The sequence below is a fragment of the Thamnophis elegans genome, chromosome 2, assembly GCF_009769535.1.
Source record: "Thamnophis elegans isolate rThaEle1 chromosome 2, rThaEle1.pri, whole genome shotgun sequence".
NCBI classification, from domain to species: domain Eukaryota; kingdom Metazoa; phylum Chordata; class Lepidosauria; order Squamata; family Colubridae; genus Thamnophis; species Thamnophis elegans.
Genome location: NC_045542.1, coordinates 110,990,171 through 111,009,714, shown reverse-complemented (window position 1 = coordinate 111,009,714; position 19,544 = coordinate 110,990,171). Strand labels below are relative to the sequence as shown.

At 37.6% G+C, this 19,544-nt stretch overlaps 1 protein-coding gene across 1 annotated transcript; it reads left to right on the top strand.

The window, feature by feature from the left end:
* Window positions 1–3,256: 3,256 nt before the first annotated feature.
* On the top strand, window positions 3,257–18,506 carry PTPDC1 (protein tyrosine phosphatase domain containing 1). Its single transcript, XM_032211831.1, has 9 exons — window positions 3,257–3,470; window positions 3,815–3,986; window positions 4,764–4,844; window positions 5,046–5,164; window positions 5,928–6,065; window positions 7,571–8,712; window positions 9,774–9,959; window positions 12,527–12,637; window positions 18,390–18,506. Exons 1-9 carry the CDS (start codon window positions 3,257–3,259, stop codon window positions 18,504–18,506), a joined length of 2,280 nt encoding a protein of 759 aa, XP_032067722.1.
* Window positions 18,507–19,544: the final 1,038 nt, after the last annotated feature.

The window sequence follows — 19,544 nt, the reverse complement described above, 5'->3', positions numbered from 1 at the left end:
TTCCTATGACAGCTAAAAAATAAATTGGAGAACTAAGGATAATCTATGCTTATACGTGTTCTCTTGTCTCAGGCTTAATTTTACAAAATAATCATCATTTTAAAATTCATTTAAACCAAATTTGTTTCTTTGCTAGTCCAAATATAGTAGTAATTTCAGATTTATTATTTATTTCATGCAATACATTCTTTCTTTGCGTAATCAAGAATGATAAATTGAACATTATGCAAAGAAAAAATGTATTGCATGAACATATTCTTTAGATATCCAGGAAGATAATATCTAAATGCAACTTGTCTCAAAAAGGTTAATAAATTATTCTGCTTGTTTAGGTTTATTGCTTCATATTCTTTGCAGAAAATGACCAGTAATTGCCATCTCATTAAAATTATTATCTAACTCCCACATGGTAATTTTGTGGAATGTTATTGTATGCATGAAAACAATACCTTTTATTTTTGGTTATGAATTAAATTAATAGGTTGAATGCCAGCTAAAAGTCATATTGTATTCATTACAAATACTAAATGAAACAAAATGACATGGGAGTGAAGATGTGAATTTCTACGTGATATTAATAACAACGTCATATGGCACTATAAAAATTGCCAGATTAGCATGGTGGTGCCATAGACTCAGAAGGGTTACAAGATTTATGACTTAGCTGATGCTGTTTGGTCCTTAACTCAATATTTTTAATAATTTTGATTCATACTAACATGAACTAATAGGTTCTGTAGCTTTTGAAGTGAACTGCTTATTTATGGAGCATTAGCTGTGGTACAAATGTCTTCATTTTATACATTACAAACATTATGTTAATATCTGATCCAAAACATTTTGTTGTCTGATGTAAAAACTCCAAAAAATGTCTGTCATGTTGAAGTGGCAATCTTAATCCAGACTAGTCTATTTTTTTGAGGAATAAGAAATAATTAAGTTACAGTATGGTCTAATCCACTTATGTTGTTCTTTAAGCATTACTGCCTCTGATATTTATGTTTTCTGTACACCCTCAATAAATTGTGCTTTCATACAATTTGGAACCTCTTCATAGCAGAGTCCCTATAAATTAGGAGCAGACCATTCTGTGTCTGCCCCGAGTCTTCTATTTATAGTTTTCGATGAAAAGTCCTTTTAAGCTGCAGTCTACAATTAGAACAACTGTACAGTATATATTTATCTATTTTGCCACTGAATATTTTACATGACTGCTGAAACCCAAAAAGGGATTTTTTACATTTACTTTTTACTTTTAAAAAAATAAAATAAAGCCTGATTCTATTTATAATTTGAGAGATTGATTTGACTCCCAAAGGAGTAGGCTAATTTCCTTTGTCATATCTTTCAATAAATAAGGCTAGGAGGCAGTGCTATAGAATTTATTTTTCCTTTTTTCCTTTTGACTTCATTTTTGTCATTTACTTATATAGATGCTTTGTGAGTCCTATGTATCTTACACTGCAGGATTGGGGGAGGGGGAGGATGACAGGTAAAATCACTCACCCAGAAGATAGATAGTGGAGGTGAGAACTACCAAACTACTTCACTAAGACAGGAGGGAGAAATAGAGCAGTGTTTTTCAACCACTGTGCCGCGGCACACTAGTGTGCCGTGACATAGTGTAAGGTGTGCCGTGGGAAAAACACCTGCCTATAGTCAATATAGGCACAGAGTTAAATTTTTTTAACATTTTCTAATGGTGGTGTGCCTCGTGATTTTTTTTCATGAAAAAAGTGTGCCTTTGCACAAAAAAGGTTGAAAAACACTGAAATAGAGCATGCAGAACCAAGAAGTCTTACAAAGGAAGCTTGGGGATTTTTACCCTATGAGTTCAACCCAATTTTGCTGTTACAATTGTGAATAATGCCATAATTCCTGTTCAACACAGGCATTTGTGAGCTAATATCTCAAAGATTCTGAACCTTTAAAATCCTTGTCTATAAAGATTAATCACAACTTTCCAGTCCTTAATACTTTGTACCTAAATGCATTAAATCTGCTTATTGAGTAGGCTCATTGCAATTGGTAGGTGGGGCAGTTGTAAAGATTGAATTTTGCAATATCCATTCTGATTCTTATTAGTTTGTTCCGCACTGATGTTCTGACAGGAGCACATTATTTGGGGTATTGTTTAACTTATGGATCAGGTTTTAGATAAAGAAAAAAATAAGCACTCAATTTCTAGTTGACAGCATGATTACATTTCTAGAAATAACTGATATAGTTTCACATTTTAAAACTTGGGTAGTATGTAATATTTGTCATTGAGGTATACTTAAAAGATCAGTTTCTTCAGAAGAGTGGCAGTAGTTTTTAAAGAATATAGGCAGAAATTGAAATGAAATCATAGGACTATTATTCCATGAAGTGTATAATTTTAAATAGCACATTTTAGTTGTAGGTCTTTTTGCATGGTGGTCTATGTAACCAAGAAACAATAGCTCGGAATTCTTTTTGGTATTAAGTGCTTCTGGATATTGACAGAACTACTTTGTTTACTTTGCTGCTCCATCAACCAGCAATAATTTATTCTATTACGTATTTCACAAGACAGCAGAAATACTGCTTGTGTATTGCATTTTGTTACTGCTGATTAAATATATGTGAATGATTGACGGGATAGTCTTTCAAACCCTACTCTGTCTTTGTAAACCCTTAATGGTAGTGCTAAAAGCAAGAAGTATGATAATTGCTTTGCTTACAAAATAAGCTCATGACACAATTTGGGGAGGAGAAAAGTTTGTTCAGTTATAAATGTTTCTGCTTTCATTTTACAGTCATAACTAAGTTGCTTTTGTCTATATTTACATCTTTATTAACTTGAGATTACTTGAAGGATGCAAAGTTCTAAGAGGTCTTCTGAAGAATAGGCTGTACCTTGTGATGCTAAATTCAGTTCTTCAAATTCCAGGATTCATTTCTGTTCATAGAAAATATTTTCAGAATTCCTGGTCCAGTTCAGAATTACCTGCTTTGAGTGATTCTAATTCTCATCAGTAGTAGAACAATTTGTTCTGCAAAAAAAAAAAAAGAAAAAGAAAAAAAAATGTATATAGAATTTAGTTGCCAAAAGGCGTAGCTGCCATCAGTGAGTTCATTGTTCGTTTCTATGGAGACAGCAGCCTATTCTGAATGGCTGTTAGATCTTACAGAAAGATGCATGACTCTGTATAAGTTCAGTACTGAGCAAGTGAGCTTTCTCATTCAGCTTCATCCTCTGGCATATCTTAAGTGCAGCAAATAGAGGGTAACCATGCAAGGATCACCCAGGAGGCGTTTGGCAGTGAATCTTTTTAGCAAGTTTTTTCAGGGCCGGAGACATTCTTCTTCTGATCCTCTCTTCCAAGTGCTTCAGAGGCGACGGAGCTCAGTTGTAGAGGTCCTCTCGACTTCTACACATAGGGTTATGGTGGCTATTTCCTCTGTAAGCCCTGAAGAGCTGAATGCTGCTTTCCATGAAAGAAGAAGTAAAGTATTGGCATTTTTATCATTCTAATCTTAATTCTGATCTTTTTTTATAACTAATCATTTTAAGTTGATCACATCACTTAATTAATAAAATACTACTGTATCACTTTTAATCTTACTGTTTGTTTATAATATGAACAAAGATAACAGCTGTTATTAAATGTTTCTAGCTCATGAGATGATCCTTCCTGTATTAAGGAAATACTACATAAACAGACATCAAGAAAGAAAAGTCTTATTTCTTTATAAATGTTATTTTTGGATTTAGTTTACCTTTTTATGTTTGTTTTTCAGAATTGATTTTTGTTGGAAACTTTTATTTTGTCTTGTCATTGGGTTACAGGAAAATCTAGACGTCCAACTGCAAAATATACAAAAGTTGGAGAACGCCTTCGTCATGTTATTCCTGGTCATATGCAGTGTTCTATGGCATGTGGTGGCCGTGCTTGCAAATATGAAAACCCAGCTCGGTGGAGTGAACAAGAACAGGCTGTTAAAGGATTATATTCCTCCTGGTAATATACAGTATTCATTCATGATACATTTTTAAAAATGTTAACTTTTAAATATCGTATGAAGCAGTTCGTAACTCTGTTGAACTAATTTGCAAAAAAATATGCTTAGTATTAAATTATACAGTCAGTGAAAGAAAACAGCTTGATAAAGATTTAGGCAAGAAGTGTTTCAGAAATGCTGGACAGTTTATATATAATGTCTGTGTGTCCATTAGCTTAATGCTTGAAACATTTATATGCTAAAACTGTTGGCTAGATTCAAACAAAGGTCAATTGTTTTCATCTAGGCATTAATCATACTGAATGCATTCTACTGATGTCAACAGAAACTAAATTCAACCTAATCCAATATGTTTTAAGATGAAACATGGATTTCATTATGGATATCTTTATTATAGACTTAAATGTAACTAAGATTCAAATGTATTGATCAGGTAATTGAACTGAAATGTCAAATTAAAAAACCCAACTGAATATAATGAAAGCATTGTCAAGATATGTGGGATCATTTTATAAACTTTTTAAAAGATTACTGAAGAAAAAAATTTTATACATAGATAAAAAACTAGAGTGGTGTTAGCTCTGTTTTTATATCTTGTCATCTTATTAGCATTCTGTTATGTAAGTATTTATTAAACAAAGATCAAAAGCATTTCATGGTTTGAAAGCACAGCATATAAAATGTTATCATTAATTTGCTAAAACAATTAAACATGAGAAATACCTGAGACATATTTTTACTCCTATTTTTTATGTCTTCTTCCATCATCTCTTCAGGGTAACAGATAACATACTGGCTATGTCTCGACCCTCCACAGATCTTATTGGAAGATATAATATTATTGAACAGTTCCAAAGGTAAAAGAAATTGGTAACAAATTACTAAAGTTCTTAGAGAATGAAGCTCATCTCCCCCCCTTCCCTGCATTGCTCAGATCATTTGTAGCATTTTATTCTGAAATAAGAATAATAACATGGGATGCGGGTGGAAAAGACTCTGAAAGGAGTCATTGAAAGGACGCATTGTTCAATAATGCATCATCTTTTTCTTTGCCTAAGATGTGACATAAAAACAGTAATTAACCTTCAGCGTCCCGGGGAACATGCTAGCTGTGGGAATCCACTGGAACAAGAAAGTGGTTTCACCTATCTTCCTGAAGCCTTCATGGAGGCGGGAAGTAAGTTTGCTCCTGCTGCTGCTGTTCCTGGTTAATTATAAAGTGTGTTGCTTGCAGGCTGTTTCTGCCACCTACTTCTAAAGTTAAAAGCAGCGAGTTGAGGAATGTTTATTGATGAAAAAATAACATACAGTAACATACAACTAATGAAGATGTAGAAAAAGAGAGGGCGGCTATCACAAATGACTTGACATGGAATTGACAGCTAAATTATGAAAGTTGCACCTGGTAATATCTGTAACATTACTAGCAATTATTCACCAAAAAATTACACAGATTACACAGGACAATAGGCATATATTCACTGGCAGTAATTCTGTGTGTGTGTGTGTGTGTATGAGAGAGAGAGAGAGAGAGAGAGAGAGAGAGATTGTGTTACAGATGCATACATATCTATCTACTTAATTAGCATCTCTTTCACAAAAAGAGTTTTCCACACTGTCCAAACAAATAATTGTGTTTGATTATTTTGAAAAGGATGTAATTAATTGAAGAATACTGAGTGTGTATTTTTATATACTATCTAAATGCATGTACACCTACATAGAGAGAGACATTCCTCCTTCATTGTAGGTTTTATGTTTCTAAAGGAAAAATCCTGCTGAATTTAGACTGTAAGATTGGAAAAATTTAAATTTAAATGAACATTCCACAATGTGGGAAGATAATTCATTCTCTTCTACTGCTGATCTTAGGAATGTCATTAGGATATATCTGTGGGTGCACGGTTTTCTAATTATAATGTTCTAAATTTTTTTTCTAGTTTATTTTTATAACTTTGGATGGAAGGACTATGGTGTAGCATCTCTCACTACTATCCTCGATATGGTAAAAGTGATGACTTTTGCCTTACAGGAAGGGCGAGTAGCTATTCATTGTCATGCGGGACTTGGCAGAACAGGTACAAATATGCAACAACTAGTTTAATTAAAATGTATTTTTCTAAAATTCAATATTGAACTTTATGCATTGTACGGGATGCATTGCAAAGTCTGCACAAATTGCAGATACTCCTCAACTTACAACCATGTACCCTCCTTCCCTGAAATAAGATCTCCCTGGATAATAAGCCCAATTGGGCTTTTGAGCGCGTGTGCTAAAATAAGTCCTCCCCCAAAAATAAACCCTCCCCGAAAATATTGCAACACAGCAGCAGACATGAGGTGACCACACTCGCCACCTCCTGCACCTCAAAAATAATAAGACCTCCCTGAAAATAAGGCCAAGCGCTTATTTCAAATGTCAAAAGAAAATAAGACCCTGTCTTATTTTTGGGGAAACACGGTATTTAGTGACTGTTCAAAGTTATGATGCCACTGAAAAAAGTGGCTTATGACCATTTTTCACATGACCGTTGCAGCAACCCCATGGTCCTGTGATCAAAATTCAGATGCTTGGCAGCTAGCATGTGTTTATGATGGTTACAGTGTCCCGGGGTCATATGGTCACCTTTGCTGACCTTCTGACAAGCACAGGGGGAACCAGATTCACTTAACAACCATGTTATAATTTAACAATTGCAAATATTCATTTAACAACCGTAGCAAGAAAGGTCATAAAATGTGGCAAAACTCCCCATTTAAGTAACTATCTTGCTTAGCAATGAAAATTTTGTGCTCAATCCTGGTTGTAGGTCAAGGGCTGCCTGTATTTGCTTGCTGGCATTTCTTGGATTTTTTTCTTTGAAAGTGGCCCATGCTTCTAAACTGCTTTTTGAGTTCAAAGAAGAAATTGAGAATTAATCATGAGAGAACCAAAAACATTTAAGACAAATCCTAGTTTTCAACTGTATTTCCTTTGACATTATTTCAAAAGAAAACAGAACTTTGGAGTAGAGAATTTAGCTACTTTAAAAATATTATTCAAAGGAATAGGAATTATTTAATGCCCTTAAATAGAAATGCAAACTATGAATGCCTTCTCTCTCTCTCTCTGGATACCTACCATTTGGAAATACTTGTTTGGCTATTTTCTCACTTCCACTTCTGAAGCAGAGAAAACATTTGCAGGAAAGCTTAACATAGCCTTCTTTGACCTTATTTTCTCAGCAAATAAAATGTTACGCTTCAAAACTCTTTTCCCATCTGATTTTGTGTGCAATTTATTCATAAAATCAGCTGGTTTAATGTACAAGTTTCAATATATAATGTTTGTTTATATAATGTTCAATGGTTAATTTTTTAAATACTTTAAGTAGTGTGTGTGTATAGAAGTATAAACACACACACATCTAGAGAGAGAGAAAGTATGTAATCTTAAGTCTTACGGTTGATGATAATTTATATACTGACAGATAACAGTTTGCTGTGATGTAAACAGCATCTATGTTGTTTTCTGAGTTTATCGTTTTATTTTTGACTTTACCTGAACTTGGAGATTAATCTATTTTTATGTATCACTTTCTAGGTGTCTTAATAGCTTGTTACTTAGTTTTTGCAACAAGAATGACTGCAGACCAAGCAATCCTTTTTGTAAGAGCAAAAAGGCCTAATTCTATTCAGACTAGAGGACAGTTGTTGTGTGTAAGGGAGTTTTCACAGTTCTTAATTCCGCTCAGAAATGTTTTTGCCACCTGCGAGCCCAAAGCACATGCAGTGACTCTTTCCCAGTACTTGATCAGGCAGCGGCATTTGTTGCATGGATATGAAAGCAGACATCTCAAGTATGTGCCAAAACTTATCCATCTTGTTTGCAAATTGCTCTTGGATTTGGTTGAAAACCGACAGGTGATAGAGGAAGAATTAATAGATATGCCAGACCTGTCAGCTGAAATTGAGAAGACCGTTTCTCAGTTAGCTTCTACGGAGCTTGATAAGGAGTTAAGAAGACAAGACAGTAGTACTTCGGAGCCATTCTCTCTCTCAGGATCAAATCCTCTTCATCCCAGGGAACACGATTGTGATCCTCTTTGCAAATCGAGGACTGCTGATCACTTTTTGTCTCTTAGCCGTTCCAAAAGGCGCCTTAGCTATAGTGAAACAGATTTAAGAAAATTTGCATTTATCGCTGAGCAAGGAGAAACACTATGGTCAGTGCCTGTACAAGCGCCACTCTGCAACAAATCTAACCCACCAAGCAAGGTGAACGACTGCCAGCCTCTTCATATTGAGCTAAACCAAGAAGTCTTAATTCGTAACACGTTTACTTTCTCAACTCAGGGAAAATTTAATCCAGGAAAAAATGAAGACGACTCTTCTGCCTGCCATAGATCTAGACATACAAAAAGAGTACTGCGTAGTAAAACCTTTTCTTCAGGCCTTTCATATCATCAGAAAGAAAAAGAGGAGGATGAGGAAGAAGAAGAAGAGGAGCTAAAAGCACTGAACTATAATTTTGTGAGAAAGGATATTTATGGTAGACGAATATCATCTGAAGATTCAGAAAGTGGGACTTATGATATCAAAGATCTTTCGGACGCAATCCCCCATATCATTGTGCAATCAGAATTAACTCAAGAGGCACGAAGAATTTTGGCAGCCAAAGCTCTGGCAAGTCTGAATGAATTTATGGAAGCAGAAGAAGTGAAGTCTAAAGTAGAAATGTGGCAGGTATTTCATTTTCTAATATTTTCAGTAATATTGTCAGAGATGTGTACATTAGATAAACATGGAAAGAATGTTCCTGGTTAGGAGTAGTTGAGATCTTCTATTTCCTAAGCTTCAGGGATGAGAAGTGAACAGCCAGCCATCTTGTGTGTGTGTGTGTGTGTTTTCCTTTCAAATAGGAACTAGGGAGTGCAGCCTAAAATTAAAACAGACACGAAGGAACCAAATATTCTGCACTCTCTCCTCCAACTTTTTAAATAAATGCAATGTAAATTAAAGGTAAAACTGAACTTTGTGATGCAGTTTTACCTTAAATGCCAGTGTGGGGACAATGTATGTATATGGGAAAGAGTTGGGAAAATGTTCTGCATTACCCTTCTTTGTCTCCTGATTGTCTTGTATAAAAGCCTGGAGAATAGAGAGATTAGGATATAGACTTGGCACTAGAGCATGAACAATTTTACGGGGACACTAACTGTGCATTCTTGAAAGACTCCCACTGGCACTTTTGCTGTCTAAAGAAAACAAAAAGAAACTCTCTTGCTTGGAGTGATTTACTTTCTGGTGAAGCAATTGCTATATGATACTAAGATATTTGCTCTATATTAAGAAAGGGTTAAGCATTGATTCTCTGACAGAAAACAAAAACTCCCTCTTTCTATAGTCTCATTTTCTTGGCACACAGATTGGGAATATATAAGCCACACTTCAGTTGTTGGTTTATGATCTTAATCACCTGAAGGAAGGCAAGAGACTGTCTGAAGCAAGAAGCCTGTACTGTATATGGTTTCTAATATATTAGAACAAACATGGAGAAGAATTAGGCATACAACAGATGTTGTCTTCAGAATGCCTTTTTTCGGGCATACAAATGTCTGAATAGTGACAGAGATTGGGCAGGTGAAAAACTAGTAAATATTACCCTACTCTCTTCTTTGTCATAGTTATGATGTTATAGAAGAAAGTGCTTCCCGCAGTTGTTTTTGCCAAGAAATAATGCAGTTTTGTCTTAAAATATGCAATTAATAGAGCATTTATTTAAATGTTTTTTTTTCTTTTGTTAGAAAGAACTGAATAGTCAAAATGGAGCCTGGGATAAAATATGTGCTGAGAGGGATCCTTTTATTCTCAGTAATTTGATGTGGTCTTGGATAGAGCAACTTAAAGAACCTCTTCTAACCAAAAATGATGTTGATGTGTTAGCAAAAACTAACACAGATTTTCAAGAAGCATTCAAATTACTAGAAAAGGTAAATAACATATGTATCTGTTCACATTTCTTGATCAACAAAAGATTCTTGCTGCTTTCATGAGAACAATGAAAGCAACTGCACCATTCCAACATATGTTGTTAATCTGGAAGTTCTTCTTCTTTTATTTATTTATTTATTAGACTTATATACCGCTTCATAGGGCTTTCAGCCCTCTCTAAGCGGTTTACAGATTTTTAGCAAATTGAGTCAGCAACTTGCCCCCACAGTCTGGGTCCTCATTTCACCCACCTCGGAAGGATGGAAGGCTGAGTCGACCTTGAGCCGGTGAGATTTGAACTGCTGAACTGCAGATCACAGTCAGCTAAAGTGGCCTGCAGTACTGCACCCTAACCACTGCGCCACCTCCTCCTCCTCCTTTTGCACGTGTGATGAGTGTTGTGACTTATGCAAAAAGTGGCAGGTTTGCATTGTGATGTTATGATGTTGCTTTTGTCAGCCCAGATGAAGCAGCTTTCATATTTTCCCTGCTTCTTTACAGTATGTGAAAAATGAGTGATTTATTCATGTATTTGTGTCTGTTTATCAGCCCGGCTTTCAGTGGCAGAAATGAGCTGCATTGAATAAAAGTACAATATATACTTGCTTTAGCTAACATTTAAAACCAATTGAAATATAGCAGCAATTGAATGCCCTGTTGCAGAATGAATGGAAAGTAATTTATTCTACTGATTAAATTTTTAATAGATCTATAGTGAGGTCTTCTATTTTAGATAACTGGTATTTGTTTCTAAGTTGTATCTTTCTCATTATGTTAGTGACACCTCTGGCTAATTATCATTTTTTATCATATATTTCTTCAAAGGTAGTTTTGACATCTCTTTCGAGCATTTTTGTGCGGAAAAAATGAAAATAGATTTGTTCTTAATTTTGTATGAATGATGATCGAGCATTTATATTTATTTCTTTGACTTAATGTTTTCTCTGACCTTTATTTCCTGATAGAATTCCTTCTTCTCTTTTAGTAAAATATAATGATAGATTGAGAGATAGTTGGTCTAGTGGTTATGGCCCTGGAGTAGGAACGGGAAAATCTAAATTAAATCCTGATTTATGCACAGAAGCCAGCAATATGACTTTGGGCCTGTCCTCTGTCAACTCTAGGAAGAAGACATAGTATACCACTTACAAAACTTTATAGACTTTCCATGTGATTGCCAGGAGTCAAATCTGATTTGAAGGCAGAGGGTGGAGAAGGGACATGGAATCCATCTAGAAGATCTTGGGCTAGTCACAATCTCTTTCTATGATGGATGGATGGATGGGTAGGACAGGACAGGACAGATATAGCTATATTGATATGAATGTAGGAAGTCCTCATGTAATGATTGCCTTGAATTCACAGTTACAATGGTGATTAAAAATTACAGTGGTAATTTTTATAATTGGTTTTTATAATTGGTTTTTATAATTGGTTTTTATAATTGGTTTTTATAATTGGTTATAAAAAATTACCATTGTAATTTTTATAACCAATTTGTAAAATTTAAAAATTTGTAAAAATTTGTTTTTTTACAAATTTTTGAATAAAAACCCAACCAGTTTTTTACAACCAATTTTCACATTTCCGACCATCACAGCAAAATGATAATTGAAGTAAGATCATAGTCATAGTTTCACTTAGAGATTTAATGAACAAATTGCTGGTCCCAATTATTGTTGCTAAAGGTTTACCTGTATGAGACATATTCAGAGAACTCATTACTGCATATTCTATGTCTACTATACATCATTTTGTTTGTACTGTTAGCTAAAATTGTAGGAGGTATGGGCTGGAAGAACTGAATAATTCTTTCTAATTTATTAGGTGGCAATCTATTGGGGCGCTTTTAGAAGAAATGTTACTTTTTGCTTATTGCAAGATTTTTCTATGATCAGATATATTTTTAAATATTGAAGGATTGCCCACTTAACAGAGATTTTCAATAGTAGTGTTTTGGAGAAGGCTCATAGTAACAGTAACATATAAAAAGGGCGCCTCTTTGTATGCTCCCAAATGGTTGCTTTCTCTTCCTTCAGCAAAGGAGTTAAAAAGCATTTCTTTAAATGTTCATTTTAAGCTTCTAGTAATAGATTATCAGTGTCCTTTAATTATAATCTTACTGATTTTAAATCGTAATATCTTGATGACATTTGTGGAAAGGAGTTATATACATTTTAACAAATTTAAGTAAATACATTTCCTGCTAGTGACAATTAAATATCAGGTATGCTTAAATGAACAGAATTACTTTCTCCAAACTTGCTAACTTTTGTGAATGGAAGGGCTCTTATGAATCAAGATCAGAAGGAAGAGGTGATATGATTCTTTCTCTTCAAACCTTCTTTCCTGGTCGACTCTCTTCCCTCACATTTTCAAATGTTAATTGGAGTCAGGAGTTCTCCCCTTACATTTTTCATCCAATGATAACTGTAAATCACAGCTTGCATCCAAAGGGTCATCTCCAAAGGACTTCCATCTTGCTTAACTTGGGTTGAATTGTATCCTATTTGTTTTCAGAGTTTCTCTCTAATAATACCTAACAGCCTGATTTATGCTTCCTCAGGGAAAATATCACACCATATTGTGTATCTTAAACTGTGTGGTGAATTTGCAGACAATACCAACAGATGTGGAAGAGCTGCTTCTTAATCGTGCCATTAAAGCATTCACCAAGGCAAGTAGCATATGATTGTGGCCTTTTGTTATAAATACATCAGCGGCTGCTGATCAGCCTACAGTGCTTTCCATAATCCTGATAATAAAGTATTCCAACAGATATTTCTTTCCAGGAACTTGAATTGTCTCCTTGTACTGAGACCAATTTATAAGTGGTTCCTTGTCTATTCAAGTCCATGGAATAATGAGAATGCAGCTTCCTATGGAGTTTACCTTATAGCTTATTAATTATAGCAATTTATGTAAAACTTTGAGTAACTGAGTTATTGAATCTTGGATCATTTTCAGTCTGAGGACAGGTTTATGAGAAGAAGAAAAAACTCTATGATTTGATCTTCCACATTGCGGGCCATTGCCTTAATATCTGAAACATTTGTAAACAGTGTACAAAGTATAGACAAACATTTCTGGACACATTGCATTTGGGGTCTTGCATTTACCTCAACAAAACATATCAGTGGCTATAGTTCAACACAATCCTGTATAACCATTCTTTCTAATACACTGGATTGTCAATTTCATTTTTTCCTTATTTTTATTTATCGTCTGTTACAATATGTTGAATTTTGTTTGCAAAGTTATTTTTGCAACCAATTTCCATGCATTTTTGTAAATTTCTACATATTTTAAAATATTTCCTTCTACAATTTTTAGGCAGATTTGTATACACATGACAAGTGTCTTGCAAAATTTGGAAAGATGCAGATATTGAAAGATTAAATTCCAGTTTGGGTATTAATTCGGAAATACAAGCAAAACATACTTTACCTCTATTTCGGACAGATGCACCTATAATCTCTCTCACATCTACAGTCATGATTTATTTAGAGAGAAGAGGTGGCCATCTGTTTTCTGTCAGTAAACCTGGGACTGGGCTAAAGCTTGAAGAGACAGATTGGTGTAGTGGTTAAGGTGCTGGCCTAGAAATAAGGAAACTGTGAGTTCTAGTCCCACCTTAGACATGAAAGTCATACGGATGACCTTGGGCCAGTCCATCTCTTAGCCTGATCCACCTCAAAGGGCTTTTGTTGAGGGAAAAATAGGAAGAATGAGTATTAGGTATGTTCATTCCTTGGGGTATTTATAAAGTAATAAGCATAAGTATATAAGTATAAGTATAATCTTTATTGTCATTGTACTTTAATACAATGAAATTGGTTTTAACCTCACTGGTGCAAAATTATAACAGAAACGAAAAAAGAAAGGAAAAAAAAAAACCTAGTGTGCGCATGGAGTGATTGTGGTTGTATTTAAAAGTCTCACAGCCCAAGGATAGAAACTATCTTTAAACCTGTTTGTTTGGCTGGCTATACTTTGATGTCTTCTGCCTGATGGTAGAAGTACAAAGAGACACTGACCAGGATGTGAATCATCTCTGAGTATCTTCCTTACTCTGCTAAAGCAGCGAGATCTAGCGATGTCATCCAGTGGTGTCAGGCCAATCAATGGTTTCTTGTTCTGAATTGATCACTCTCTGTAGTGCCTTCCTGTCCATAGCTGTTAAACCAGCATACCATATTGTAATACAATATGTGAGGACACTTTCTATGGTGGACTGATAGAAAGAGGTCATCAGCCGTTGTTCCACCTGACTTTTTCGCAGGACTCTAAGGAAATGAAGTCTGTGTTGGGCCTTTCCAATCACCAGAGACATATTGATTTTCCAGGTGAGATCTTGACTAATAAGCACTCCCAAGAATTTAAAAGAGGAAAGCCTCTCCACACAGTTTCCCTCCATATACAGTGGGGCAGGTTCCTCTCCGTGCTTCCGGAAATCTAGCACCATCTCTTTTGTCTTACTAGTAATTTAGATGTACCGTATTTTCACGACCATAAGCCGCACCGGATTATAAGCTGCAGTATCAGTTAATGTTAATTTTTCAAACTTTTTTCACATATAAAGCGCACCGGGTTATAAGCCGCGCTCAGAGACCCGGCTCCCCTTGGTTCCTCATCGAATCACGTACGCAGGTTGCAACTGGAACTCCGTCTGCCCGAGTTGGGGCATTTTCTGGCTTGGGACGCTCCGGCGGCTTCTTCGGGAGGCAGCCCGCCGGCTTCGGCGAAGGCTGGGACGGAGAGCGCGGCGACCGTGGAGCATGTGCAAAGTACTTTCGCCCCCACGCCGGCCCCCCTCACCGCGCGCTGGCCTTCGGGGATGAAGGGGCAGGACTTCCCGGGCGGAAGGCATGCCTGGCTCTGCGGCTCCAGCCCCGGCACCTTTCGGCCGAGCCTCTCCCGCCAGGCGGCCGCCTCGCCACCCCGGGAGATCACCAGCGCGGGGGCCTGGAGCGCCGCGGCCAGGGAAGCCGAACCGGGCGGCGGCGGCGCTCCGGTCGCTCTGTCCTCTCCGTCTCCCGCGCCTTGCCCGCCGCCCGCCCGCCCAGGATGCTGACCTACTGCCATGCCCCGCGCCCGCCGCTGGCCCGCTCCTGCGCCTCCGCTGCCGCCGCCGCCGCCCTGCTCGGAGTCCTCTGGCTGCACGCCTGCCGCGGCATGCCCCATGTCATCCGCATCGGTGAGCCAGGCGGGGGGGGACGGGGGCGGGCAGGGCGCCCGGGTTGCAGTCCCCGAGGCGGGCGGGTGGGTGCACGTGGCAGGCGTCGGCTAGCGGGACGTTTCTGGCGCGGGAGGCTTTGGGCTCCGCTGCTCTCCCGGCTCTTGCCCGGCCGGCGTGGTGTGCTGGGAAGACCGGCGCCGCACCGGCCACCCGCGCGCCCTTGACCGGCAGCGCAGAGCTGGCTGGGGCGCGGAGCGGAGTTAGGCAGGGCGACTGCCGGGGCGGATGGGGTGCTCGGCGCCGGCAAATCCTGAAGGGCTGTGCCGGTCTGCCGTCCCTTCTTGCGGCGGCGGGGGTGACGGAACAGCCCAGTCTATAGGGGCTGGGAGCTGGGTGGCTCTCTGCTCGCCCCCCGGTCTCCGACTCAGAAAGTAGCGAGGTTGAAGGGAGAGACCCGAGGGACGTGTGCTTGCTTGCGAGCTTCAAGTTTGAGTGTCGGGAGGGAGAGATTTTCTATCTTTTTTCACATATAAAGCGCACCGGGTTATAAGCCGCACTGCCGGTTTTTGATCAAATTTTAGGATTTTCAGTGCGGCTTATAGTCGTGAAAATACGGTAAGTTGTTTCTTGAGCATCATGCGGATACCTTCTGGACTTCTTCCCTGTATGCTGATTCCAGTTATGAGACCCAGCACTGTTGTGTCGTCTGCAAACTTTATTATGATGTTGGATGGATCAGAGGATATGTAGTCATATGTATACAGCAAGTACAGGTATGGGCTGAGCACACAGCCCTGAGGGGAGCCTGTGCTGAGCTTTAACATGGAAGATGTAAAGGACTCAACCCTTACTGTTTGTGGACGATCTGTCAGGAAGTCTTTGACCCATTCACAAGTGAGGGGAGGGAAATTCAGATCAACTTTTCAATGAGAATTCCTGGTAAGATGGTGTTAAAGGCCAAGCTATAGTCTAAAAAGCATTCCGACATAATTCCCAAATTTCTCAAGGTGGCTCAGTGCAATATGTAGAGCAGTGGTGATGGCGTCCCCTGTCGACCTGTTGTTCAATAAACAAACTGGTATTGATCAAAATTTGGTGGAAGACAGGACCTGAGGTGTTGTAGGACCAGTCTCTCAAAGCACTTCATCACTATAGATGTCAGTGCAATGGGTCTATAGTCATTCAAGCTTTTTATGGCTGCTTTCTTCGGAACTGGGATAATTGTGGCTGTTTCAAGCATGATGGGACTCTAGCCTGTTGCAGGGAGAGGTTAAAAATCCTTGTCAGGACCCCGGTTAATTGGTCAGCACAGGTTTTTACCACTTTCCCCAACACTCTGTCTGGACCTGCAGCTTTGTTGGGATTTACAGCCTTCAGCTCAGCTCTCACTTGATGTTCATCCAGGGTGAATGGCTAGAGGTCAGAGGCCTTTGGACTAGAGCCACAGAGACTGATATTTTGACTTCAAAGTGGGTAAAGAAGCTGTTTAGCTCCTCTACTAGCAGGGCATTAGCATTGGCTATTTTTTTTGTATTGCCCTTATAGTTGGTTAGGTGTTGTAGCCCCTGCCACACCTGTCTTAAATTATTATCTTCCAGATATGTCTCTACCTTTTGTTTGTATTTCTGTTTAGCCGCCTTAATGCCTCTTCTCAAGTTTGCCCTGGCTTCATTGTATTTGTCTTCGTTTCCTGCCTTGAAGGTGGAGTTTCGGGCTCTCAGAAGTGATTGTACCTCTGCTGACATCCAGGGTTTACGATTACTGTAAACTCTGATGTGTTTATTCGTTGTTACATTGTCTGTGCATGTTTTCATGTATGATAGTACAGTGTCAGTGAATTCTTGCAGCTCCAAATGTTCAAATATACTCCACTCAGTAGTCTCAAAGCAGTCCTGCAACTGGTAAAGTGCTACCTCCGGCTAGATTTTGACAGTTTTCAAGACTGGCCGTATCCTTTTCCTAAGGGGGATATACTTTGGGCATAGTAGCAGAGAAATGTGGTCAGACGTACCTAGATGGCAGAGGGGGGTTGCTCTATATGCCTGTCTTAAGTTTGAGTACATATAGTCTAGAGTATTCTTACCTCTGGTGGTACATTGCACATACTGTGCAAACTTAGGGAGAACAGAACTTGCTTCATTAAAATCCCCAGCCACGATAAAAAGCGCCCTCAGGGTAAGTTTGCTGCTGCCTCTCGATGGCGTCATGTAATTTAGAGAGCGCTGCGCTAACATTTGCATCGGTGGAATACAGAAAGCAGTGACAACAAAACAGAAATCTCTCTAGGTAGGTAAAATGGCCGACAAATGACAGTTAAGAATTTCACATCTGCAGAACAGTGAGTATAAGCAACTCTACTGTTAGTACACCAGTTATTATAATAAAGGCGACATTCAAATAAATAAATAATACAATAAAAAGTTTCATCTTTCTCAGCAGTATGTTTCACTTCTGGGGAAAATTATTAACAGTGGCTATAAGTTGTTTGTATAGAGTCCAAAGTTTCAGTGAGCTGAAAGAATTTATATTATCTCACTCTATCACATCCAGGTTGTCTTTCTACAAATGGAATCTAAGGAAAGAATAGCGCTGGAAGCAAATTCATATGTGTACTTCAGTCATCATTACTTTTTATTTTAATATAACACAGATTTTTTTTCATTATTTTTTTCACATATGACAAGAGTCAGAATAGATTTATTAAAAATATACAAAATTGTAGAACTAACACATTTTCCCTTGTGTACAGAAACCAATTGCTCCTGCTTAGTTGTAAGAAAAAAATAAATAAAGCGCAGTATATGTCTCATTAACATTTGCTTTGATAAAGCGTAGCATAGCTGAAAGAAAACAGTAACTTACTAGAACTTTGAATAATTAATTCAGAAATATTTGTAGCTGAGATTGCAGATTTAGGCAGAGGTTTGTCCTCTGAGCTTGGTGTTGGCTCCTGGATGTTTCATTAGCAAACTAGGTAACATCTTTAGTGGGGTTTTGGATAAAGTGTCTTGTCCTGGGTTCAGGACAAGAAGACTGATTGAGTCACAAGACTGATTGAATCACAGTGTATAAACACAAGACCTATATAAGCAAACAAGACACTTCACCCAAAACCCGCTGAAGATGTTACCTAGTTTGGTAATGAAACTTCTGGGAGCCAAGCAGCCAGCAAGCTCAGAGGACAAACCTCTGCATAAAACCCTGATGTTTCTTATGTTTTGTAAGATAACTTTATGTTTGTTTTCAGCAGATGAACTATGATTCTGAAAGTGGATCAGAGGTTTACAGCATTTTAAAGAATGTTTTCAAACAGATACTGGAACACCAAAGACAATATGCCAATGAAGAAACGGGAAAGCTTTTATGAAGTTTACATTTCTACGCTACAATTTTTTGTAGTGTTGAAAAATTACCTTTCTTTCGTATCCCTTGTTTTGCGTAAATAAAATTTCTGTTAATGTTGTTTATTAAATATCAGAAGGTTGCTTTCCTATATATGTATGTACATTGTTATTTAATAACTTGCCATTTTTTGTGATTGTAATGTGGCATTTTGGTTTTGAAGATTACAATAAAATGCTATACAGTTTTTCAGCGATAAGTTAATGGTTGGATCAAGGAGAAAAATCCCTTTGTTCCAGAGTAGATAAAGTGATCCTCACTAATTCCTCCTCTCCCATATGTCACCAAGAATATGTTCAGGAGGGTTAGGGACAGAAGAATGGAGCTCCGTGACCAGTAGTGTTGGCAACTGTTGTTGGATGGGGAATCAGCCTAGATTGCTTTTCCTTCACCTTTTTCCCCAAGCAGCAGCACTTTGTTAGGCTCTGTTCCCATTGGCTGAAGAAAGCTACATTCAACCTGCTATTTTTCACATTGAATTGTTGCCATAATTCACTGCCATAATCTGCTTGTTTATTCAGTTAAATATTTGTGTATTAAAACTTTTAAGCCTAAATGCTGTTTACATTAGTGGTATTATGTTTTATTTTGTGATTAGTAAACATTGATACAAATGACTGTTGTACAGCTAAATGACTTTTTCTTGGTAGCCATAAAAGAATTGATTTTAATGCCAAAATAAATTTGTAGCAAAAAAATATAAAGATGACTTAAAATATGAAGGTAGACTACTGCCAGCTCATAAATGGTTTTGAGAAAGTTGAAACTTTCTATTTTTTTAAAATAAAATACTGTAAATCTGAAAAATGAGATGTGTATTACAGGAGCTCATTTAAAAAAAACAAATAAAGAAAATATTTACAGTAAAAAATGTTCCTGGCTGTTGATAAATCAGGGTTTCTTCATGGTTATTGACATTCTTGATTTAGCTTTTCAATCTAGTTTTATCTTAACCCAGATAATTAAATGAGTTTAAATACATTCAAAAATATCTAAGATGTCT